The sequence below is a fragment of the Hermetia illucens genome, chromosome 6 (assembly GCF_905115235.1).
Source record: "Hermetia illucens chromosome 6, iHerIll2.2.curated.20191125, whole genome shotgun sequence".
Classification (NCBI taxonomy): domain Eukaryota; kingdom Metazoa; phylum Arthropoda; class Insecta; order Diptera; family Stratiomyidae; genus Hermetia; species Hermetia illucens.
This window is the reverse complement of record NC_051854.1, coordinates 76,042,271-76,068,009: the sequence shown is the minus strand read 5'-3', so window position 1 is coordinate 76,068,009 and position 25,739 is coordinate 76,042,271. Positions and strand designations below refer to the sequence as shown.

The 25,739-nt window shown below is 40.9% G+C and overlaps 2 protein-coding genes across 4 annotated transcripts in view; one reads left to right on the top strand and one right to left on the bottom strand.

Annotated features, from left to right (window-relative positions):
- Window positions 1–22,306, top strand: part of LOC119658707 (kelch-like protein 5) — a 28,257-nt gene extending 5,951 nt beyond the window's left edge. Inside the window, exons 2-10 of one of the 2 annotated variants that reach the window (XR_005250274.1) lie at window positions 14,141–14,292; window positions 14,355–14,566; window positions 14,624–14,821; window positions 14,874–15,053; window positions 15,116–15,417; window positions 15,470–15,677; window positions 15,775–15,897; window positions 15,954–16,452; window positions 21,869–22,306. Coding sequence is in view for 1 of the 2 variants with exons in the window: in XM_038066317.1 (XP_037922245.1) it covers window positions 14,141–14,292; window positions 14,355–14,566; window positions 14,624–14,821; window positions 14,874–15,053; window positions 15,116–15,417; window positions 15,470–15,677; window positions 15,775–15,897; window positions 15,954–16,178; window positions 21,869–21,943 (1,675 nt within the window). In the remaining variant the exon portion in view is untranslated. The remainder of the gene's footprint in view (window positions 1–14,140; window positions 14,293–14,354; window positions 14,567–14,623; window positions 14,822–14,873; window positions 15,054–15,115; window positions 15,418–15,469; window positions 15,678–15,774; window positions 15,898–15,953; window positions 16,453–21,868) is intronic. The other variant, XM_038066317.1, reaches the window with a different exon arrangement.
- LOC119658709 (uridine-cytidine kinase) overlaps window positions 2,820–25,739 on the bottom strand; it is a 59,606-nt gene continuing 36,686 nt past the window's right edge. The window contains exon 9 of one of the 2 annotated variants that reach the window (XM_038066320.1): window positions 2,820–2,978. In XM_038066320.1, the coding sequence (XP_037922248.1) occupies window positions 2,935–2,978 (44 nt within the window). In that variant the 3' untranslated portion in view covers window positions 2,820–2,934. The remainder of the gene's footprint in view (window positions 2,979–25,739) is intronic. The other variant, XM_038066324.1, reaches the window with a different exon arrangement.

Sequence of the window (25,739 nt, the reverse complement as noted above, 5' to 3'; positions counted from 1 at the left end):
CAATGCATCGCCGCTTATACTACTGTAGTGTGGTGAGTTAAGGCGAAACAAAAGAGGTTTCTAGCTACACTGTCTGTCCGGATATTATTCAATTCAATATTTAATTATTCAATTTCCAGTCTTTGGATTTTTATATTGAGAGTACTGCAATGAGGGGAGCTCATAGACTAATTAATTTAGGAATTAAAGCTCAACACCGTCTCCGTCGCTAGTAGTGATTTTCTAATTGACATACATATATCGATATTCGGGTTGATGTATACTCCCGGCGCTGAAAAAACTGTTCCCGAAATATCGAAGTATGTCAAATAAAAAATCCCTACTAGCGACAGAGACGATGTTGAGTTTTAATTTCTAAAACCTTGTTGCTAGAAACACTGCGAACACGCATTGATTATATAATTCATTTAGAACTATGGAAAAACAATGGGCGTAAAGGAGATCGGGATAACTGAATCCAGTTTTTGCAATGCCTTTTGATTCTCGAATCCCAATAAATCTGTTTCATAAAAGATATGAAGATATCCTCGAACATAGAAAAAACTAGGACGCACCAGGAAAAAAGAGTTCTGGAGGAGAAGCTTTCCTTTCGAAGAGCAATCAGAAATAGACTTTTCCTCTGGTACAATATGCAACGGTGTTTCAGGATGAAGTGTATCCGCTGCTAAGGCCAGCAACCTGAGTGATTGACGAGCGGTTAAGGAGCAGGTGCATTGCAATCTGCAACGATAGTCAAGTCAAGTCACTTCAAAGATCGTTCAGGGTGTAAAAAATATTGAATTCTATTTCTGGATTCAATACGGTGGAATTATCTGGGAAGTTAGGTACCTTGTTACTGTGATATAGAGGGAAATGAGATCTCAGATCATCATCAACGATGCAACAACCAGTATCCGGTCTAGGCCTGCCTTAATAAGGAATTCGACATCCCGGTTTTGCGCCACGGTCCACCAAATCGATATCCCTAAAAGCTGTCTTGCTTCCTGGTCTACGCCATCGTTCTATCTCAGGCAGGGTCTGCCTCGTCTTCTTTTTCTACCATAGATATTGCCCTTATAGATTTTCCGGGTGGGATGATCCTCATCCATACGGATTGGGTGACCCGCCCACCGCAACCTATTGAGCCGGATTTTATCCACAACCTGGTGGTCATGATATTGCTCATAGATTTCGTCGTTATGTAGGCTACGGAATCGTCCATTCACATGTAGGGGGCCAAAAATTTTTCGAAGGATTCTTCTCTCGAACGCGGCCAAGAGTTCGCAATTTTTCTTGCTAAGAACCCTTTTTTCAGATGAATTCATGAGAACTGGCAAGATCATTGTCTAGTAAAGTAAGAGCTTTACTTCTACGGTGAGACGTTTTGAGCGGAACCGTTTTTGTAAGCTGAAATATGTTGGCTGCCAACAACGGTACGCGGATGTCATCGTCGTAGCTGCTATCAGTTGCGATTCTCAACCCTAGATAAGAGAAATTATCAACGGTCTCAAAGTTGTATTCTCCTATCTTTATTCTTCCCGTTTGACCAGTGCCGTTTGATGTTCTTGGTACTGACGTTGCCAACATATATTTTGCCTTGCCTTCATTGATATGCAATCCAAAATCTCGCGCCGCTTGTTCGATGATGGTAGATTGTACCTCTCGAGTTGCTCTTCCCGTAATGTCGATATCGTCAGCACAGGCCACTAGATTGCCCAGATGGGTGGGCTTAAAGAGGATCATACCCCTCGCATTTTCCTCAGCATCACGGATTACTCTTTTCAGGGCCAGGTTAAAGAGAATGTATGATAAGTTATTCCTTAAAATTGATGAAAAGATGGTGCAACTGATGCTCATATTAAAACAGTTTTTCCATCGCTTTTCGCAGAGAGAAAATCTGATCTATTGCTGATTTGCATGGAGTGGAGCCTCTTTGGTATGGGCCAATGATGTTTTGGGCATATGGGGCTATCTTATAGATAGTGCTCAGCAAGTTGATACCTCTATAATTGCTGCACTGCGTAATATCTCCCTTTCCCCCTCTCGGCTGCCCTAGCAAAAAGCAATTGCGGTGTCTATAGCATTGGCTAAGGTTGCCTAAATGCTGCTAGACACACCAAAATATTCCTTTTAAAGTCAAGTCAACATACCCTAAAGTTTATCTTATCGAAAAGCAGAAAAAACTTACAGAAGTATTGTGGGCATTCCGCCTAATATAAATTCACTAGCTGCATATATGTTCAGAAAAGAAATTCTACAAGATGCTGCGGAATCCAACGAAATTTTTCTATGAGAGTGTCCCGTCCATCATACATTAGATTTTTGGTGCCGATGTGCTCCAGTGGCTTGAAGTAGCACCGAGATAAGTGTCATATTCCGTTAGACGGGGGAGTTGAATATAATGGACCACTATGTTCTTAGTGCTCAGTGGCTATCCTTTCTCTCGATCTCATCTCTCCGTCTCTCTTAACATTTTCTGAAACTGATCCTTGTCATTCAATGGTTGCAAGAGTTGCATTAATTGCTTGAAAAACTTTAGGTTTCATAATAATGAAAAATTTTGCATTTATATGGATATAATGGATTGTACTAGGGTCAGAATGGCTTTTGCGGTCACACTCGCTGTTGAAGTATAGCTTACCTCAGCTGCCTGAAAATATATTGTGTTGAGTTTAGGAACTTTCATGTATGTAATCGTTCTTATCGTAATTAAGGTGTAATAAAGGTGTATGGGTTATAAAAACAAATATTGTTATCTCAATCAGTCATGTTTTTATTTAAAATGAAATGATGCCACCTCCATTGAAAGTGAATTGCATCTATTCTCAATCTGTCCATTTACATCGCCCATTAATACCCATACTCTGCCATTAGTCGCCTTGCATTTTTCACGATTTTTTGTTCATAGTGATAACAGTATTAGAAAATGCATTTTCGTAACTCTCAGAATTAGAACTAATCAGCGTCTTCCAATTGCAACTTGCGTCGGTGATAAGTCCCTGAAATATAACACCATGAAACTGATTTCTTCTCGGACAGAGTAAATTTTTAATATGTCAATTGAAACATAATTTATAAAGTCTCGCTCATTAAAAAGGTCAACAGACAATATTTAGTTTACTTGTGACGAAAGCCTTACGATAATGAAAGCTAATTTAAGAGAACTTTTGCCTTAATCACTTGTTCGGTAAGTGAACGGACGAGAATAGTCGCGCAGTACAGCAGGCGAGAATAACATTTACTACATTTATTTGTGGTTGATTGCCTCCTATGTCGCAGTATTCACTTCTCACGTACTGTAAGCTATACGCGACAATGAATAATGTAAACTGAATTGATAAACGAACTATTAATATTCAGAAATTAGTTGACAAAATCCAGTCTTAATACTTATTAAAGAAAGGCTCACTTATCATAGAAATACAATGCGGAAGGGAACCAAACAGACGCGAATAAGCGTTCGATTTGACTGTAATCCAATAAAATCCTTTCAAAAAGTCAAACAATTAGAGTTTGGTTCAGCTCTCCAAGTCTTCCAGAGAATTTTGCACTCTTCATCAACTGTAAGCCACGCAGTATTTATTTTTTTAAGTGTTAAAGAAGTCCTAGCTTCGCATCCAATTGATGATGGTACGCTATCTTGGGAACTTCCTGCTCTTAAGGGGGTCATCCCGCGTGTCGGATCCGAGGAATCGAATTTTATTTGGCATCAATTGTATCTAGATGTAGTGTAGAATATATTTATACCTTTATCCAGTTCGTCACAAAAAATTTCTAAAAACCGCGTAAAAAAACGACCTTCACACGGGTGAATCCCTTAAATAATAGTTGTGAGAGGTACTTTACTCGGAACTTATGTTCAGCAGGAAAACGTTCCGATACACAATACACAATAGAAAGGAGACTATGAGATCATGACGGGGGGGGCGAGTACAATGGGCCAACGCGGTCTGAGTGCTCAGAAGCTGTAGCTTCTCCCCCACCATACACACACATGAGATCAAAGTCTATTCAATTTAACCCATTATTATCTCTGAAATCCCTACTGAACCGAGTTATAATTTCTTTCACAAATGTCACCAAAAAAAGGCGTAAAACATAGATGATGTTAGGAGCTGTGCAACAGACTGCACAGTATAATATTGCCGAATTCGAAATTGAGCCTGGGATCGAATCGAAAATACAACGACAACTACGACAAGAAAAAGGACTACGAGTTTGGAACCTGGGACTTGCAATCTCTGTTCACAATTGGCGTTTCTAGAGCACCCATTCAACAGGTTAAAAACTACAAAATATAGTAGACGCCACGTTCCAGAAAACCAAATTATTAGGCAGTGAACTAAGTCTAGAACGCGAGAATGCGGCATAGCGGCAAAATAAGAAAACATCGAAATATGTCGCACTGTTAGAAGAACAAATCAAAACGCTGAACCGACACCAGGTCCGGATAGCATTGATGTGAGGCAATGGAGTCAGCTGAAAGACACAACTAAGGCGGCTGCATAGAAAACCATCGGGCACGTGTTTCGGCGCAAAAAGAATGAATGGCTTGACAAAGAATTCCAACAGGCAATCGATAAGACAAACGCTGCATACAAACAATATCAGGAGCAACCCCCGCGTTAAACGAGACAAATATGTAAAATTAAGACGTATCGCTGAAACAGGAAGACGAAACGAAAACATATTAAATGCCGAGGTCTGCAGATTAAATGGTAACTTTAAGATGAAGAATTGCAACAAGATTCCAGCCCAAGATCGTATTTTGCAACGACCCAGCGGAAAATCTTATCGGAGACATGGAGCAGATAAAAAATTGATTGGCCCAATATCGAGCTACTCAATTCGGCAAAAAACGTTGAGGAATAATAAAACGCTGGGTGTGGATGGAATACTCGCGAAGCGACTAGAGACAAGAAGTATGGAAATGACGACCAAGTTTCATGAGGTTATAAATTTGGTCTGATGAAACTGTATCGGAAGATTGGGCAAGTGTCATTTATTCTATTTATAAAAAGGTCAAAGTGCGGTGAAAGGATTGTATAAATCCAAGGGCAAAAACGTGGATTGGTACTCACGATGGAGCATAAAACATAAGAATATCTCCATGTGGTGATCGCTGAGAATTCTTTCTTAATGAAAAACTGCAGACGGAAAAACATGAAGGAGAGTCCCCCGCGCCTAAGAAGGGGGCAAGCTGCACCAACTGGTCCCCAGGTTTGGGTTTGTGTAAGGCTGAGAACCATACACAGGGTCACAAAAGGAATCTTAGATTGGATCGGTTATACAATGACAGACCCGGCAACGAAGTGAACAAACGATTTGAATAGTTCCTCGTGGAACGTGCGCTTGATGCTCACTAAACCATGTGCTCGGACTAGGTTTCCTAGTCATCCAAAAACTGAAACCTGCTTTTATCGGCTTTGATAGCATAAGTAACAACTATACACTCTACAGTTGCTAGGAAATTTCGAAACGTAAGCCTCATTAATACTCACGCCCCTACAGAGGAGGATACCTTTTACTATCGAAGCCTGTCCCACGTACGATAGCAAAAAATTACTTGGAGATTTTAACAAGCAACTAGGGGAGGAACCGGTATTACCAATGACATTGAACTACGGAATGTCCAACTAGCAATGTGACTCAAAATGTTTGCTGGAAATAGCTGGTTTGTTTGGAAAGCGGTCCACAAGCAAACATGCGCCTTTCCAGACGGGACTCAATTGATCGCGTAATAATCAAACCCCGCAACCTTTCAGACTTGATAAAAGTGGGAATATATGGGGGGGGGGGATATTGGTTCGGATTACTATCTCGTTGGCAGGATGCTTCGGAATCGAATGACAACACCATATCCCCCTCTGAGAATCAGGTAAGGGTGAATACTGAAGATATCCATAATAAAGCTCTCCGTAACATCTGTAGAAAGTGCAAATGGATGCTGCAATATCCGCAGCTGACAGAGCTCCCGGTGATAAAGCATCGACAAATGATCTTCAAAAACCTGAAGAACATTACCATAGGTACAACCATCAGTCACAAAAAAAAGGAACACTTGGTTCAACGGTGAACGTAAGTTAGCAACGGAATGAAAGAATGCTGCATACTGGGCAATACAATAATCTCAAAGAACGCGGGCACTCGATGCGTATCACGAGCTTTGTCGAATGGAGAAGCGATTTTACAGTCAGAAAAATTAAGTCTGGGAAAACTAACAAGTCCGTGAACTTGAAAAGTATAGTAAAAACTCAGCAGGATGAAGCCATATACACCATCATTTTCGATCAAATTGGATGTGGGCAATAATATTGTGTCGTGGCGTTCAAACTGATGATCTGTTTGGAGATGATTTACACCATTTATATTTATTCTTTCTTCTAAAATAACCCAGCCTTGAAAGCGGAGCATCTTCATCGCGTCCAGGATCCTACCTACTTCAAAGATAAAGGGGCGTTGGTGGTGGTGGGCGGTGGTAGGCTAGTGGGAGAATCCGTCAAGAACTCCCCGCAACATCGAGAACGTATGCAGAATGGTGTACTTCTGCATGGTTTGAACCAGACTTTGGGAGAGTTCCAGGACATCAAGGGAAGCTATGAGGGATTTAGGTACAATACCTGTAGCCGACAATATTATGTAAACTACAACCGCTTTCTCACGACGCCAAATTTTCTTTAATTTCCCGAGCCAATGGCTTATTCTGTTATGTCTGGTCAACTAACAACAAGTTAGGCTTGTTGTGTGGTCTGTGGCGATCAGTTGGAACTTGCCGGTCCCGATACATGCTGTAAGCAGAACTATCCGGACATGTTCCCGTGATCAGCCCATGCTTGTATGCAAGGTTTTGATGAATCACCTTACATACAGTATTATGCTTGGTTATGTATGTATGTAATGGCTGCCAAAGACCAATTCACGTGTTTACCGTGCATTGCCTTCAACTTCCATTCATCGATCCGCTCTTCACCCCACTCAGAGGATAGAAAAATCAATCCTTCAGCCCACAGTCTGCCTTACAAACAGCCGCATGCAAGGGACTTGCCTGCTCTTTGCTGTAAAAATAAGCGCGAAGCGAGTTGACTTGGCGGCGATGTTGTGCCGCCACGTCAACCACTCCTCTGCCGCCGATATCACGAGGCAGGTTCATCCGTCAGAATTTTTATAATGCATTTGGAATTTGGATATAGTAGTCCGTATTCGCCGCTGGATGTTTTCCAGATCGGTTTTCGGGACGGCACGGCAATATTCCAAAAGCATAAGCCAGTGAACAGATAACGGATGTATTCACTGTGCTTATTTTATTCTTCCCCGAGAGATGCGAAGCATACAATTTGATGGCATCTAAGCATATCAGGTGTATCAGCTCGCACTTAGCGCGTAGGCCATATTTTATTGCAAAACCATGTCCCATCTTTCAGTAGCCATGAAAAGGGGTTCAGTGCCATTCAAAACCAACGAAGACTGAATGAAGTCCCCCGGAAGATGCCTCCCCGTATGTGGATATGCACTGAGGTATTAGCTTGGGATCAATGCGATACAAACGTAGGACATCGATTAGCCAGGTATGCGGGACGCTGTCAAAAGCCTTGGCATAATCGATATAGCACTAAAGAGGTTTCTTGATCCGAATCGGCATCCCTTCTGCTCCTGACAAAAAACACGTGTGACAGACAGACAAACAGTAAACTGATTTTCAAAAGGTTTTGTTTTACACAAAACTTTAAAAATTCAAGTTTTTACTTTTGTGCATCATCGTCTTTGGGTCAATGTTTTTTATCATTCCAGGGTTGACGTGTACGTTGTAGAGTGTTTGCCACTTTGCCTCTATGCTGCTATATGATAAGGTAATATTAAGGCGCGAGAAGTATTACATTTGGAGAGTAGAACATGTTGATCCCTCGCTCCCTGCCTAATCAAGACAACCTCAGAATAAGTGCTAATTGATTTACTTTGATTCTATGTCGTCATATTCAGCCAAAAATGTACGTCTTTGTGCGTCATGTATCTTCTGAATTAAACTTTGTGGACTCGGTACATTGTGAACCGTATTTCCAATGTAAGGTAACTCGATTCTCTAACTTATGCTAATATATTGCCCTTTCATATTGCGCAAGAACTCGTTTTAAAAGTGAAGTTATATGAAAATTTGTCTCACGCGCATATTAGAAACTGGATATGTTCTGTGCATGGACAATAACCACTTCCCTAATTGAATATTTCCCCTGAATTGAACTTTAAACATTTGCGCAGCACGATTGCCTCTTCAAACACTTTATAGACAAAGCCGCATTGATAAGACTTACTTTCATCATTCGTAGACTTTTGTGAGTGAAAAGCGCAATAAACTTTCCGTAAAAAAACGTATCACGCTGTATAAATCACATAATTCGTACGCTTGCGTAGAATACAACAAGCCAAAAACTTATGTGAATCATCCCAGACAGTATTCAGATTTCCTCGGTTTATTGTGCTCTCTTTGGATGCAAATCTGGAGTCAAGGACTTTACTTCCTTTGTTCGATGTCAGGGATTTGTGTAATATGTTTCTCGTTGAAAATTATTGTGGGAATCTGCAATTTTTCAAAGAGACCACAGTCGTCATATGGAAGTATATGAATCGGAATATTTATTTTGAAAATATTGAAAAGTAATTGCAACGAAAGCGGAATGTTTTGATTGGATAAGATCCGATTAGCAAATTTGTGTTTGCGTTGATTGTTTTCTGAATGTAACACGTTACAGTTTACATTCCCAGTAAAGACTTCAACAAAGTTGAATTTCTGATTCTACGTAGGTTGGTTGAAGAGGATTGACTTTGCTTTGTTTGGCAAAGTAGGAATCTTTTGCTAGAACCGGTAAAGAACTGAAACTTCCAACAGGTAAGAGGGTATCCAAAGTCCGAGGAACTTAATTGTAAATATCCAATTATAAATTTTCGAGTGCATAATCGACATTCGACTTTGGAAATGAATATTTAGAGTATTGCACACATTGAACTGATTTCAGATGGTACATGGACCTTCGATGAACAAAGAATGTAGTTCAGAACGACCTGGTTTAATGCTTTTTCTGCATTTAGATACTGGATGAACTTAACTGCTCTCAACATACCGCGTATAATTCAGATGAAAATTTGACGTCGCAAGATTCCATATAGCCGAAGGAAGTAATCTTAACTTCTATAAGCAATCGGTAATTTTTGTGCCGTTGACACGACATAGGTGCTTGGAACCCTCTCTCTCATTCCGTTAATCTGATCTAATAGTTCAGGCATTACATCATAAGATAAGGTCATTCAATTTATACGTTTCTTCTGATCGGTTCTCCTTTCCACAAACAAACCCACGAGAGTATCCTTCACAAATCAAAAACGGGAGTTGGGCGCTTCAGGTGTTTTGTGTATTTTTTTTATAAAGACATTTGAGTGTGCATATATTATGTGAGAATATCTACAATTTGCGAAGAAGCGACAACTTTGACCGATTATAGCTTTGTTAGTAATAGTGCGATTTCCACCAAACTTGGTAGAATCATGCTCTATGCTCCCTACATCGTTGCAAAATTTGGTAGAAAATGTAATTAAGGGGGGTTTCACTGTCAATTACTAACAATTATAGTAATATACTGTCATTACTGTCAAATGAAGTTCATTTGAATAGATACCGGTATGGAGGGCATTTCGGAGCCAAGTCACCATATAGCAGCGGCAGCCTCTTGATTTTCAGATTTTTCGCTTGTGTAGTTTCCGAGAATGGGTCCGTGAAAAAATGATCAGTTTCGACCCCTCGCATTCCCCACCTTTCCAACAAGTATCAAAACGAAGACCCTTAAATTCAATGTAGAATTATGTAACTCACTGTACGCGTGGGCGTTCACAGTTCCCACCTTTTCACCAAATTTGGTGTGAATCGCTACAACTACCTATGACGGACAGACAGTAAACCGATTTGAATAAGGTTTTGTTTCATACAACAGCACTAAGTGCCAAACATTTAGGATTAGACGATCTTACCTATTTAAAATATAAAGGAGCTCTAGTGGCTGTGGCCGGTGATAGGTTTTAGGGAATTTCCAGTTAAGGTTGATAGTGGAGGTTGAATGAAAGTTGTGTGTATATATTGGATTTTTTTATTCAAATCCAATATCGATCCTGCTTCTCATTGTGGTATTCACTATGTGGGAGCTATGAGTAGACGTCTCTTCTACCTAGTGACTGCCCTATTTAACTCTCTGGCAATTAGTTAACTTTTAAGGTGTAGATCACTTCGGTAGAAAGAAGAGGTTGTTAACAGTTCTAATTCCAGGCAAGTGTCTGGAAGTAATTAGCACCACCACAGCACTCCACTGCCAGTGATTGAGTGCAAGGAAATTACGATAATTCATCTGGCCATATCGTGATCCCAGCTGAAGTTTCGTGGTGCTGTTATTGCTGATGTACGAAATTACTGAATTCCTACCTGCTAACAATTAGCAAACCTAATTCGTTTGCTGGATTTCTTTATTTGCAGGTTGTTGAACGGGGGTTTGGTCGGTTTCGGAATCTCTCTCGGAAGCGTGTATTGTCAGGTTTCATGGTGTTGGCTCGAGACCGGGTTTCCTTCGATGTCACTGGCCAAGATTCGAGTCGATGGATGTTACTAATACTATAGACTCGCTGGTCATTACTGCGGGAGCACTGTCTAGCAAACTTAAGATAGATTGTAGATTGTAGAATGTAGATTCATTTTGTGATCTGCTGTGTTGAGTCGTTTGTTAAGATATTGACGTTACTGATCGTTGCGGAGTTGGCGATTGCTGATGCTGTTGGCTTCGCCTGGCTGTCTTGAAACGTCTACCTATATGGGCCTTGGTTTTTGGAGCGCGGATAAATGCTTATATCGGCATCCGTGCCTATAGGTAACCCTGTTTCCATATTTCGGACAGACATAGCCAGGCGTCGTGAAAGGGATGAAACGGGGCCATTGGTATTCTCCAAAGTCCAATTACATGGTTTCTTGCATTTGATGGGTTCGGAATTGAACTTCCAGTGGTACTAACATATACCCTTGGGGCTGTCTGCGAGCTGACTTAATAATTGTTGAACTAGCTGTTTTAAGGGTATTTCTGCTGCTGAATTAGAGGATGTTTGCATGTCTGTGTTGCTTTTACGATGCTTTATGTCGAAGGAAGCGCGGCGTAGGCCTTGTCAGCTATGTTAGGTGCGATTTGTAGTAGCTGACCATTTATCGTCGTCATAATCGGTTGAAGAGCAGATGGTAGGAGGAAGTGCTCTCCATAAGCTACCTTGTTTTCTCTTCCTGGCTGGCGCAATCGTAAGCAGTTATATGGATTATCTATCACTGACTCTAAAATTATGTCACGAACTTCGGTGAAATGCCGTGGTGGTAGCAATGCTATGACTTGAAAATATTGCTGTTGTGGCTCTGTTATGTTACATCTCACAAAGCTTGCCTCCACTATTTTGAACCAAACTTCTGGCGCTTGGGGATTGAAGTCGTTTGCAGGAGTGTTGCTTGTTCTTGGTATTTTTATTGTTACTACTTTTCTGTTTACCTTGGATCCGACAATTCTCCTTTTGAACTCGGGGTCACCATTTTGGGAATTACCCAGTGCGCTTAGATTAGTGCGCGCTAAATTGCCGGTCCCAATACATAAATCCCGCAAGCAGAACTATTGAGTACTTCTTGCGGCTCATATCGGTAAACCGAACATGTTCCCGTGATCAGTTCTTGTTTATGTGCAAGGTTTTGATGAATCACCTTACATACAGCATTATGCCTGTTCGTGTATGGCACCGGCTCTATAACAGAGCAGCTAGAAATGGCCCAACGTATCAAATATCGAACCACAACAATAAACTTTCACTATTAACTTTTAATAAACTCGGGTGAGGGCCACGCCGTCCTGAATAGCACACATAATCCCCTCCATCTAAGCAAAGAACTTCCCAACACACAGCCAGCTGTTCGACAAACGCAAATCGACAAATGACTCGCGAAGACAATTCACGTCTTTATCGTGCATTGCCCTACATTTCATCGATCCGCTCCTGCTCTAACTTCACCCCACTAAGAGGATTGAAAAATTGATCCTTCTAGTTAATTGTTAAGCGTACGAGGTAGATTCATCCGCTTCAGGGGAGGATTTGGATGAAGCATTCGGAATAAATTTTCCACCCCGGTGTTATTGCTAACAGGGCAGCAAAAAAATGTGTCGATAGCGCGTCAGGGACAGCTTGCCGTTACTTTATATCAGAACAGCTAATTCCATGGCAAAATGACCCCGTGTCTGTCTAGAAATATTACCTTGACAAAATGTTCCCGGAGTCACCATTGTGTGACACTCCAATTTTAAGTCTTGTTTTAAGGTTCTTACTAGAATCGATTCGATGTCTGTCTGTCTGTCAAACCCGATTTACTCGGAAACGGCTAAACCAATTGTCACGAAATTTAGTGAGAACGTATGGTCTGTGAATCCCTTTACATGCAACGAGTGGCATCACTTTGCACTAGGTTTAAGGGGGCTCTCCATTTATGTTAAAGGAGGGCGCAAATTTTTTCACAGAAAATGGTTGTGCGGCGTATCAAATGTACTTATGTAACTAGTACTTTTCAAAACTAATGATGATTAATGGCATCGGGTGAAACATAGGGGAGTAAGGGCTCCAAATGAGTGCCCCAAAAAATTCTAACAGGTCCCGTTCTCAGAACCTATCCAACCAAAAAATCTGGAGAAAAACAGAATGGTGCATCCATACGAAACGTAGGCCTCAAAATACATCCCATTCCGATACCTTCCTTAAATAAAAATAATAATTGTATACTTCCATATTTAAAAAAAATACCCAAAACCGCCCTTAACTTCATCCTAGAAGTACAAAATTTGATACTGACAATTCTCCTAGAGTATAGATGAAATTAATGCTGTCTCATCTGCTTGAAACTCATGTTTATATCTAGTATATCTGTGTACGTCATTATGTATGTAGTATGCAGTATCTTCGAAATCTTAGCGATCATTTCCTTCTTTCTCTTCCCCCAAAAGATCTGAGATTCCTAGGATTTACGTAAGTAGCAACTTTACACAAATTGCAGGAGTTGCCAGAATTATTCCGTTGGTGATCGCATTGATGACATGATTATTAACCAAATCTGTATTTAGAGCGTTTATGTAAAGTTTGTTTGAAGTAAGTAATATGCATATTTAAAATTAGGCTCTCGTCATCCCGGAGGAAGCCTAGTGCTCACGTGCTTGACCGAAACATCAAAAGACTTGCAATCATTTGCAATCGGGTAGCTTTTGCCTTCCTGACCAGCGTTTTGTGTATTCCATTTATATCTAGCTATTAGATCTTATATGGTTGTCATTTATCCCTGAATCGCCCATAGTGTCAACCCAGCCTAAGCGCCATCACTCACAATTTGTTGAAAATGTTTTTCAGCTTCCTCCAGGACTTCTCGAGATGCTTGCCCTCCGCCTGCCCCTATGGAACGACCCACTCATCGGGCATCTTGGGATAATTATAATTATTGTAATCCCCCTCCCCCTTGCTTGCTTAGGGCTTGCAAGGTTTTGAAGTCGTAGTGTTCTTCTACCGCATCAGCGTCATATCCAATGAGGGAGTCCTAGCAAGCCTGTGAACGATTAAAAGATCTTGCTAACTATCAAACTTGTTTACCCAGCGTGTAACTTCCTCACTATTAAGATGTGAATAGGCAATAGATCTGTGATTCGAAATTTGTCGTGGATTTTCCCAAACTGATGTGATATCAACACATGAAGCCCTCGAATGAGCCTGCACTTTAGTGGGCTTTTAGCTTTTTATTGATGTCACCTTCTATTTGCCCCTTCCGTATATTAGCAAAAGTAGAATATTGAAGAGCAATAATTTGAAATTGATATTGAGGCAATAGTAATTTCGATTTTTAGAGAACACTTCAACAAATAGGTTCTGGCGCTTCTTGAACTCCGGGTCATTAAATTTGGTACCGCACTCAGATCATACTACCGGGGAAAGAGTTCTGTTGCAAATCGCAAATCAATGCACACTCTCGGATTATAGCCTATAGTTCCCCTTATCATTTGTTGAACTTTTTTTCACGTTTTATTTAGTCAATTCAAAGCGTTATACTTGATTTGAAACTATTTTTTTATTTCAGAATTCCTGCACACCGTCTAGTTCTATCAGCCTCTAGTGCCTACTTTTCAGCGATGTTTACAGGATCTTTGAGAGAAACAAAAGAAAATGAAGTCACACTCGGTGAAGTTCATGGTGATGCACTTCAGATTTTAGTACAATATTGCTACACAGGTACAGCTGGACTACCGCCAACATAATCTAATAAATTTACAACAATATTACTTCATTTTCAGGTTATATAGAATTGAGAGAAGACACAGTTGAGACACTCCTTGCAACTGCATGTCTGCTCCAATTGAATGCCGTTGTAACAGCTTGCTGCAATTTCCTAGCGCGTCAATTACATCCGTCCAATTGTCTTGGCTTTGCATTTTTCGCCGAACAGCAAAGCTGCGGTACCTTATTGAAATTAGCTAGTTCATACACTTGTCAACATTTTATGCAGGTTAGCATCGTGATTCAAAACCACGACTACTGTCAACTAAACGGTTCAATATTTCAGGTTTGCAAGAACCAAGAATTCTTTCAATTAAACTCAGAACAAATCGGCAAACTACTGTCGAGCGATGAACTAAATGTACCTTCCGAACAAGATGTCTTCCATGCATTAACGGCATGGGTCCAACACGACCCTGCTAATCGGGAAAAAGATATTCCTAAATTATTGGCTCTCGTTAGATTGCCATTGCTTCCACCTTCGGTAAAGGATTTGTGATCGTAAATATCTGTTTAGTTTCTAATGTACGTTGCAGTTTATAGCGGATCATGTAGAGTCACTTTGTGGAACATCCGAGTGTCACCAATTAATAATGGAGGCTTTGAAATGGCACTTGTTGCCGGAAAGACGATCACAAATTTCTACAGAACGAACTCGGCCACGTAAGTCCACAATGGGACGACTTTTGGCAGTTGGAGGCATGGACGCTCATAAGGTGAAACACCTTCCTTTTTCATGTAATAGTTTCAACCAAAGCAATGCCCATTGTTTTTGTAGGGAGCCATCAGTATTGAAACATATTGTCCGCGACTCGATAAATGGAGTGCTTTGAAGAATATGACAGCCAGACGGCTCCAATTTGGGGTTGCGGTTATGGAGGATAAATTAATAATAGTTGGAGGTCGAGATGGATTAAAGACATTAAATTCGGTTGAAAGTCTGGACATGAATACGATGATATGGAGCCAATTAAACCCAATGGGGACACATAGACATGGGTTAGGTGTAGCTATATTGGAAGGTCCTCTATATGCTGTTGGAGGGCACGATGGTTGGAGCTATTTGAACACTGTTGAACGGTATTTGCATATATTCTTCATATTGAAACAGATGATAACCGTTAACTCCTAGTTGGGATCCGCTTGCAAGAACTTGGAGTTATGTAGCTTCAATGTCGGCAATGAGATCAACTGCAGGGGTGGCCGTGCTTGGCGGTAGATTGTACGTGGTCGGTGGCCGTGATGGATCAGTTTGTCACAGATCTGTAGAATGTTATGATCCACATACTAACAAGTGGACATTAAGAGCGCCGATGAACAAACGTCGCGGTGGAGTTGGTGTAAGTATTCCACAAAAAGTTATTCTTGTGTGCACACTATGTCAAGATATAAAGTGGCAGGAAATTATAACCATACGAAATAATTCTGCATTTATAGGTAACTGTGGCAAACGGATATCTATACGCATTAGGAGGTCACGACTGTCCTGCAAGCAATCCATCTGTCTGTCGAACAGACACAGTTGAACGATACGATCCTGGAACAGATACGTGGACATTGGTGTGTAATTTTAGCTTTTACATATTCTTAACTACATTACTCGTGTCAAATTTCAGATTGCATCACTATCTATCGGTCGGGATGCAATTGGTGTAGCACTTTTAGGTGATCGTCTTATAGCTGCTGGTGGTTTCGACGGGAACCACTATTTAAAGACTGTAGAGGAGTACGATCCGGAAACGAACGAATGGTCTCTGATAGCGCCATTGAATTTCAGCCGAGCTGGAGCTTGCCTGGTCACGATTCCAAATGTTTTGCCGTCGGCACCAGCTTGTTCAGTGGTTTAGTGATATTTCTAATTTTTTATTTTTACAGTTTATTTTTCTTCCAATCATTCCAATTCATACTGTTATATTTTCCGCTTCTATACTAATCTCGCATGAGTTTTGATTGTGTCGTTTTGTTTTGGAAATTTCATTATATTGTACTGAATGTAGATGAAAAACGAGAGTTCTTCACACAGAAAATTATATTTTAGAATATTTTGAATTCCATAACGAAAAGTGAGTTTTTAAAATAGCTAACAGCAGCACGGTCGAGCGCTAATTCGTGTTGGTGAGTATGTATTGCTTATGCTATTTTTTAATATACTTGTAAATAATGACTTTACTTGACCTACTTTGGGTATACATCGAGGTTTAACGAAAGTATTTTTATTCCCAGTATGTAATATGTACCTTCGAACTGCCCATTGCGAAGATTTATTGTATCATAAGTGCTCTGTCTAACGATCAGAATAGATTTCATGTTTGAATTAAATACAAAAGTAACCGATGACGAATACCTACAGATTTAAAAATGTTTTTATGTGCTCTGTAAAAGGAACAAAATCTTATTAGGGCTAAAAAGGTGATCATTTGCCTCTGCCCTCCGAGCTCAAAATACATTTCAAAAATGCACTAAAGAGAGGTATACATACTTTAAAGAGGGAGTTGGATTAGAAATTACCACAGTAAATATCCGAGTTGACTAGAATCAACTCCTCTCAAATATCATATACAAATCCAAGTGTCTGAATGTAATGGTGCATTTAGGCCTTGTTTCAGGATAAATCTGTTATTCATATGAATCGAGGAAAACCATAGAACAATATGGGAATGGAAAATAAAACTATGTAGCTTCTCCTATTGCAATGTATTTTTATACTTTGTATATATGTATTTCGAGAGCTGCTTACTCTCTTCCTCAGTACTTTAGTTAGTTGAATCATCGGGAAGTTTCTTCTGTATTTAAATTAACAAAAGTTAAAGGTCGAAGATACAAATTGTAAAAGCAAAAAGTCGTTTTAGAAGGTACATATCTGGGTACAAATAGTAAACAGTAAAAAAGTCCACATACATCTAGGGATGATGATCTGATGATAATGACCATCAATTATCAGTAATTAGTGGGTGGCGCAGTACCTATATTTGTCGACAAGTTCTTTAATTAGTCTCGATGCACAGTTCCCCTCATCTGTGTTCATCAATTTTGTCGCGTCCTTTCGCAACATTTCAAATCTCTCCCATGCGTCCAAGGTGTACAACTTATTCACTTGTCGTACCAGCTCGAGATTTAGCCTCGTCACAGAATGGCCCTCCTCCTCAGCATAGCTACTGATGATCGAACCGTGTTGGTTCCTCGTCATTCCCCTTGTATACTTCCTTTATGTGTTCTTGGAACCTCGCCGTGATGAGTCATTTTGTTTGGCCAATGTAGAACATCTTGCAATCATTGCAGTTGGTTTTGTATATTCCACTTTTTTCTTCTTCCGTTAATGGGTCGCTTCCTAATCGTCTTTTAAATGTTGCATCTCTGCTTCATTTGACCACTTTTATATTATATTTTCCTAGAAAAAATGTAATTCTGTAAAAGTATTTGGACAATGGCATGCTAATCCATTTTGTTTCGACTAGAGTGCTTGCTTGTTCGAAGAATGTTGAGTGTTGGTTCTTCTATATCTGGTTTTGTCCTTTTCCAGTATGGCAAATATATCATCGACATTTCTGGACATGAGATAAATCTATAGCAAACACGTCACTAGATACTTTTGCATAACCTTCCTTTGAGGCTCACTTGGTATCCCGGCCGTGTTTCTTGGTGAGGGAAATATTAGAGGATGAGCAGTACCTTTTCCATCATGAACGAATCTCACCCAGTGGCAGCGCAGTCACAGCCAACAGATCCCAAACTACCAGCAACAATCCTCCCAGGCGCGGCTGAAGCGCTCCTTCGGGCCGTGTGAATTAAATTCGATAGCCCTGAAAATTAAAGTTTATGGGAGCCGAAGAATATATGTCCATCGACAAATCCCCGTGTACAAATGCTAACTTCTTCACTCCTCTGATTCCAGATGGCGAAGGTTCACCGCCTGCACTAAGTCAAGGAGGATCTAGGATACAAGAACCGATCGCCAGAGCATTGTAGAAATTGCAGGGGGAGAGGGCACTTCTGTGGCGAGTGTGTAGCTCTAGCCAGGGCAAAGTGGCTGGACCTCAAGAGATTTCTAGTTGGGGGTGGGGGAGCTGCTACCCTTCGTATCTCTATTCTGAATCTTCAGGAGTGTTATTTGAGAAAAGATAGTATAATCTATTAAAGCTCTCGACGACGCCCGACAAAGGCAGCATAGAGAACGTCACTGACAATGAACAGAAAAAATGTCGCCGATAGAATGCAACCCTGTTAAACACCACTTTGCACTTCAAATTCCTCTAGGATTTCGCCGTCGTATGTCGCCTTAATGACACTATTAATTTCTCCGAAATGACACCTCTGCGCAAAGAAACCCAGATACATCCCATGATCATGCTAAACTCCACACTTTGCCTTATAATGATTCGAAAGGTGCTGACCCCAATTTTACCTAATATGACTTCGTTAATTATAATAGGATTTGCATTTTTGCGGTTTTTTTTTGGTTTCACATCGATTATGATGTTCAGACTAATCTTGGGAAGTGAGTTTTCATTAGCATGCATTGCATGTATATACCATCGAAAACGCTTCTAGACAATTAGCAAGATTTTTCGATGATCGGTGCAACCGCGTTTCGATCATGAGTGTTCTTATTTCTGAAGCGATCATGGCGCACCTGGTCCAAAGCAACATCCTCATCTCAATTATCTTGAGGTGCCGTTCAATGTCTTTTATAGTCGACCAGCACTCATAGAGGGCGACAAGGCAAACGGCGCTGAGGAAAATTTTGGATTTGAAACGTTCGTTAGTTCAAGAACGCCAGTTGTGCAACACCACTTGATCCAAGTTGCATTTATGCGTTAAGAAATTTCGTAACGCAATTTACCATTAGTTGATACCATTAATCCGAAATGATTAAATCGGTTAGTTCTGGACAGGTCGCTGCCACTGACAGTGGTAGTGCCTTTTTCATTGGGGCCAGTGGTCGAAAATTCTGTTTTATTCAGTCTCAGATGGTGTTGCATTTCACATTTGGACAAGCTGCTGAAAATCAATCTCGCCGTCTCGAGTGCCATATTGGTATTCTCACATAGGAACCACACATACCTGAAACACCGTTCTGATTTCCGATGCACTGCGTCCTTAAAGAACTACCGTGCTCTTTTTACTAGTTATAGTGTACATATTAACTATAGTAAGTCAAGCAAGCCTATAACCATTAGGAATTTTAATATATTCCCTATTTCCAAATATTTCAACTTTGCATCTGGTATTAAGTATTCTCTCAGGTGCTTCGACATACTTTGCACATGTGCCGGACACTGCCCCCAAAACGTGTATGGAGGTTTCAGCACACTCCGCACAGAACCCGTAGGCAGTATTCGCAGATATCCCTAGCTTTGCTAGGTGATAGTTTAGTCTGCAGTGACCAGTGAGTATTCTCACTATAATCCGGAGGTTCTTCTTGGTGAGGTTTAAACAGCCCTTTGTGTGTTTGTATTCATATCCTCCAATAAGCACCCTGGACAGCTCCATTCCTGGTAGGCTCGCCCAGTATACTTGGCTCAGCCGTTTCTCTTCATTTTTAATATCATAGCCCGAAATCGTTTCAAATCCACAGAAGGGCTCTGGCCCGTGTAGAGGTGTCCCTGAAGAGAATTTGGCCAGTTCGTTCGCTGCCTCATTGCCCTTCAACTCAATATGGGCTGGAACCGAATCCAGACCGTATTGTGCGAGCCGAGGGTATTCAGTCTTTCAAGACATTCCCACACCAGTTTAAAGTTCACTTGGTTGAACCTAAGTGCCTTGATCGCCGCTTGGCTATTAGTTCGGATAACAATATTCTGCCCGCTGAAGTGTCTTTGGAGATTAAAGGAGACACCTTGGTCTATGGCTATGGAATATGCTATTGTGCTTACCCATTGGCTCTAAGTACACTTTCCTTGAAACAATGACCCCGGCACACGCTCTCTCTGGTGTGAGGGATCCGTTAGAGTGCCAAGTAATCAGTTGCTAATTTAAGTCGTATATCACAGCCGCGCTCTCCCAGTTTGCCTTGTTATTCGAACGTGTTTCAAACTTCTTATGGAAGTGAAACCTCGTTGTTATGTAATGCCTTGGTATCAATAATTCGGGTTACCGTCTAGAGTATCACCCTTCTTCTCCGACATGGCGCTTTCCTGCACGTCGTTGCCCCCGATAAGCTCTAGGTCGTTCAGGTTCTGCTCTTCACTGGGCAGCTGGTATACTTCCCTGGTTTATCCAATCCTTTCCGCCTCTATGGACTCCAAAATTCCTTCGGGGACCTTGGTAAGTTTTCCACCCGATGTCTCCTTCGAAGTGTCTTTTCTTTTCCCTGTGCACGTGTACAGGTATATTGCCAAAGTTATAGTTGATATGGCAATTCCGATGTTTGATCGCTTCCAGGGATCGGTCATCCATCCCGATCGTCAGGAGCCTATCCCCTCCACCTTGATTCTCAGCAGTCCCCATAATCGTATAGAGATCCTCATTTTGGGCGATTAGGAGTCCCCATGAAATCTTCCGTTTCTAGTACTGCAGCTTTAGGAACACAGGAAAACACTGTCACCATGTCTGCTCCTGGTATATCATCCCCAACACATGTCGAAAGTTCTGCTTCTTTCCAGCCTGGCAATTTAGGAACTATAATCCTAAGCCACTCCAAAGTGTCCTCCTGCCTGACGACAAGGTCTAGTTTCCTGCTCCTCACGAGTGAGTATTTGCTCGGGAAAGATTTTTGGCAATATGGCCAGTCGAATGCATCCTGCTTTCATCCCTGACCTACCCGGGTTTCCTCACCTCTTAGGTTCGGGTTGGGCTAATCTCGGCTGCTTCCCACTTTCTTGGCTCTGATAAGGATGGCGTCTGTCCTGAGCCTTTTTAAGGGCCTCTTCTGGTTTCAGGCCTTCCTACAGGTAACGCAGGTACCATTAATCGCTTGCACCACTGGGGCCTGTCTCCTTCCCGACGTCTGGTATGATCTCAGACGTGCTTTTGAGCAGTGGTATTTGTGGGTTGTAGTCTTCCCAGCATGCCAATGTTGAACTTGGATCCACACACATTAGTTACCCCCGACTGCAAACTATCCAATAGGCGCAGTTCGCATGACACCCTAGATTGGGTACCGACGTATCGTCTAAATGCGATCTTTTTCCTACTTTGCTGTTGAAATCGCCAAATATGATTTTCATGACGTACGTGGAGCAGACTTGGAGGGTTCGTTCCATTACCATCGCAGAAGCTGTCCTTCCCAATTCTGAAACCTTCTCTGTAGAGACATGAATGAGCATGAGGTTTCGAAATACTCGTATGCCTATGAATTTTAAGATACCATTTTGAGCAAATCACGCGAAAATTATTATTGAGATAGTCCAGGTAGGTGAAGTCGAACACGAGAAATTTTACTGCTAAACTTGGGCTTCCCCTAAAGATAAAAAACGTAGTACATTCTTTTATGTGACTTAACGGTGGTTTGATGCTTTTGTGTTGACTAATATTCCTTATAATAAGCAAATTTTCACAGATAAACTATAAATAAATAAATTGCTCATTTCAGAAAAGATGGAAACCCGTTCGACTAAATGCCTACTGCTACAGGCGTGATATCGACATGGCTGACTATGTGGTCTAACGTAAAACACAACAGATAGTTAAATAACTCGCATATCAATTTCATTTACAATCACAGTGATATCACAAAAACTGAGTAGCAATCTAAGTAGTAAACTAACAATAATCCATTTTACTGAGAGATTAGGTCCTAAGAACTAACTATTTGATTTACAGGTACACAAATACGCATTTTTTATAGTGATTCAATCAATGTTTTACATGAACGAGTATTGTCAACTGCGATATATTCTGATATTTTTCACAATTATTTTTTCCTGATTAGGGAATATATGGATATTTGGTTTTATTGATATACAATATGTTATGTATCTTCGGTTAGAGACTGCTCTAGGTCCTAATAAATATATAGGTTTATTTTTAACTGCATTGAATCAACGATAAAGTTGAATTTAGTTCTTAAGCGATATAACACATGGTGATATAACGAAAAATGTACACACACAACAACAAAAAGTCCTTCAGTCAACTGAGTTAACAGAGAAAGCGAAGCGGAGCTAAGCTTTTATGAGAATTTTAGCAACCAATTTACAAAATACGGAATTATCTTGGGAAATTAGTTTTATATGCAGCAAAATGATGTAGATTTTTCGATCTTCTGAAAATTTTATGATATATTAATTAGAACTCAAGACTGAAAGGTAATCTCTGCATTATGAATGCCAATTACTTCGTTGGTTGAATAAATTCAAAATCCCATTTAGCAAAAGTGAAGTTCAAAGTATTTAGATGATGCATTTGAATCATGCAATCAAATAGCCACTACACATTTGTATAGCCACTGTAATGTGATTCAACATCTCATTTATATTTGCTTCAATAAATATTTGTATGTATGGAATCGATCATGTTTTTATTAATTGATGTGTTACCACAATCTATCTATCCTCAAAACATTAGATAACACGGGAACAGTGAACACAATTTTTTCAAACCTTAGGAAACAGATTTATCATGACGGGATCATCTTCAAAAACAGTCAATAAATAAAGTACGAATACCGACAGTATGGCAATTACATTGGTCTCCCCAAGCGAACGAAACAACAATACTCCCTAAATAGACGCTTGCAGAGGATCAGAAGCTTGATACCTAACACTTGTTGGGTGGGTTGTCTACTTTTGTTTTCACCTACTATTCGTTGTGGAAGGAAGCTAGCAAGATTAATAGACCAGCAAACATCGTTAAGAACTGTTATAGAGAATTAAGCTGAAAGTAATGAGAACAAACCCGAAGCATTCGCACTTAGAAGAATGATTTAAACCAAACAATACACAAACGCCACTTAGACTTCCCACATGTCAGGTAAGTCACTGCAGTCATGTTTAAACAAGATAAAGCTACAAATCCAGGGGGCGGGAAATATTGGGCTGCACATCAATAAAGGCAATACATACATACATACATGCAACGTCAGCACCAAAAACCAACCAACCAGCAACATCAAGCCGCACTGGTCAAACGGGAAGAATAAAGATAGGAGACTATATTTTTGACACCATTGATAATTCCTCCTATCTAGGGCCGAAAATCATAACCGATAACAGCTATGACGAGAAATCCGCGCACGGTTATTGGCAGCTAACAGAACCTATTTCAACACAAAAACTATTTCGCTCGAAACGTCGATGCCTGAGATGGAACGCTGGCGTAGGCCAGCACGCCAGACAGCTTTTAGGGATATCGAATTGGTGGACCACGGCGCAAAACCGGAATGTCTGGAGTTCTTTATTAAGGCAAGCCTAGACCGGATACCGATTGTTGCGCCGTTAATGATGATGAAAAGTTTTATTTATAGAAAAGTCAACCCTGTTAAATTAACAGAATAGACTGAAACTATTCCATGTTTGATGTAAAAGGCGACAAAAAGGGATAACATTTTTGTAGATTAACGATCCGCAAATTTCGAAATTGTGTTGCTACCAAAACGTGAAAAGTGAATCAAACACAGGCTGACTTTCACGTCTATGACCTTTGGTTATCAAAAAGGGTTAATGATTGATCTCAGAAATGCGCGCACGCTCCTCCACAGCGGTATCGAGGGAGAGGAAATTATGTAATTCATCAGCGAAGATCTTAAAAGTGACATTGTGATCTGAATGCCAAAACGGGGTCTGACAACATCTCACTAGGATATGTGACGGATAAGTATATTTTTGGTGATCGTAAAAACAACGGTGAAAGATCTGTAAATTTCTGTAACTTTCACCGCGTCGTCATCGTCACCATATCGTGATCCGCAATAGATTTAGGAATTGTCTTTTGAATATGCGTAACAAAAAAGGTGCTGGAAGGAAATCGTCATGTGATGGTTGTTCACCTTTACTTACGTATCGTTACTTCACCTGCTCGCTGGAGAACAGAGCATCGGCTCCAGTTCTCGGGGATCCGACTGTTACCCAGTAGTGCTATGCAAACGACGTAGACTCTTCCCATCTTACCTGGAAATATTGAGCAACACACTCGAAATCAAAAGTGCTCTTATCCATGCCCCGAAGAGACGTGACAAGACCTGACTCAGGGAAGAAATGTGGAAGTGGATCAATGAACGTAATGTGATGTGGATATGCCACTGGAGCTCCGTTACCGTGAAAAAGTATGAGAAGGGCAGTGAAGCATACACCGTGATAAAATGAATTCTATAATTACGTTCGTCAACTTTGCATCCGTATACCCTGTTCCAATATAAGGCTGATGTAACAGCATTACAAGAGATGCGCTGGAAGGGGACTGGTTTCCTGGAGAACTCCAACTTGAACGGGAATCCCAACGAGACAAACTGAACATTCATGGTGGGACTCCTGTATTTCGGAAAGTCATGAGTGATAGCAGACGCGAATCCGGTGCCGGATTGTTTCTGACAACTACTGAAAGACACGCTCTCTTCACCGGGGAGGCGGTTCCTAACAGAAGATTCCGGTCCAGGTTAAGAAGCATTACAGTTGTACAGTGCTATGCACCCTTGAAAGGGGTAAGGATGCTTTCTACGAGCAATTCCACGCACGTATTTCTGCAGCTTACACCGCCTCGTCATCGGTGGCACATTGTTCGAACACAGAGCCTGTCATAAGGTTAGTTGGATTTCAACTGACCGACAACGAACGAGCAATTAGATCGACGTCTTTGCGTTCAGCAGTAAATTTAGGAGTTGTCTTCTGAGTGTGCGTCACAAGAGAGGTGCTGACATAGGCCTCGAAAGAGATCACCATCTGATGGTCGCTTGTGTATGCCGTCCGCCACTTCTCGCAGGGTTGGACAGTTCCGACCCCTCAACTTCAACGTTGACCGTTTGTATATTCCAGCTGTCACTCGACAGTGGGAAAGCTATCTTACCGATTGGTTGGCAGATACACTAAGTAGCCAGCCTGAGAATATCGATGAACATTGCGGCTCCATCAAAAATACTCCTTTCTCTCTCTTCGCAGCTCTGCAAAATACCCGCTGGTCCAAAAGGGTATATTAATAATCTTGGTTTACTGTTTCACCAGTTTAACGAGGTAATCCACTAACAAAATTTCCCCAGTACCCCAAAAAAACACTGACGTTAACACCTTTTTAGCTGATTTCTGCTTACGAACTCGCTTCGCCACTGGAGATTAGGGTTTTAACATCTTGTCCATTCATGGTGATGCACCGACGCACAAAATCTTTTTTATTTTTTCTTAAACGGTTTCAATAATAATAGTAATAATCGTTGGCGCAACAACCCATATTGGATCAGGGCCTTGAAGTGTGTTAGAGCACTTCATTCAAGACCGTAACGGTACGCTACAATACCCTGTAGGAGGCAATGCCAC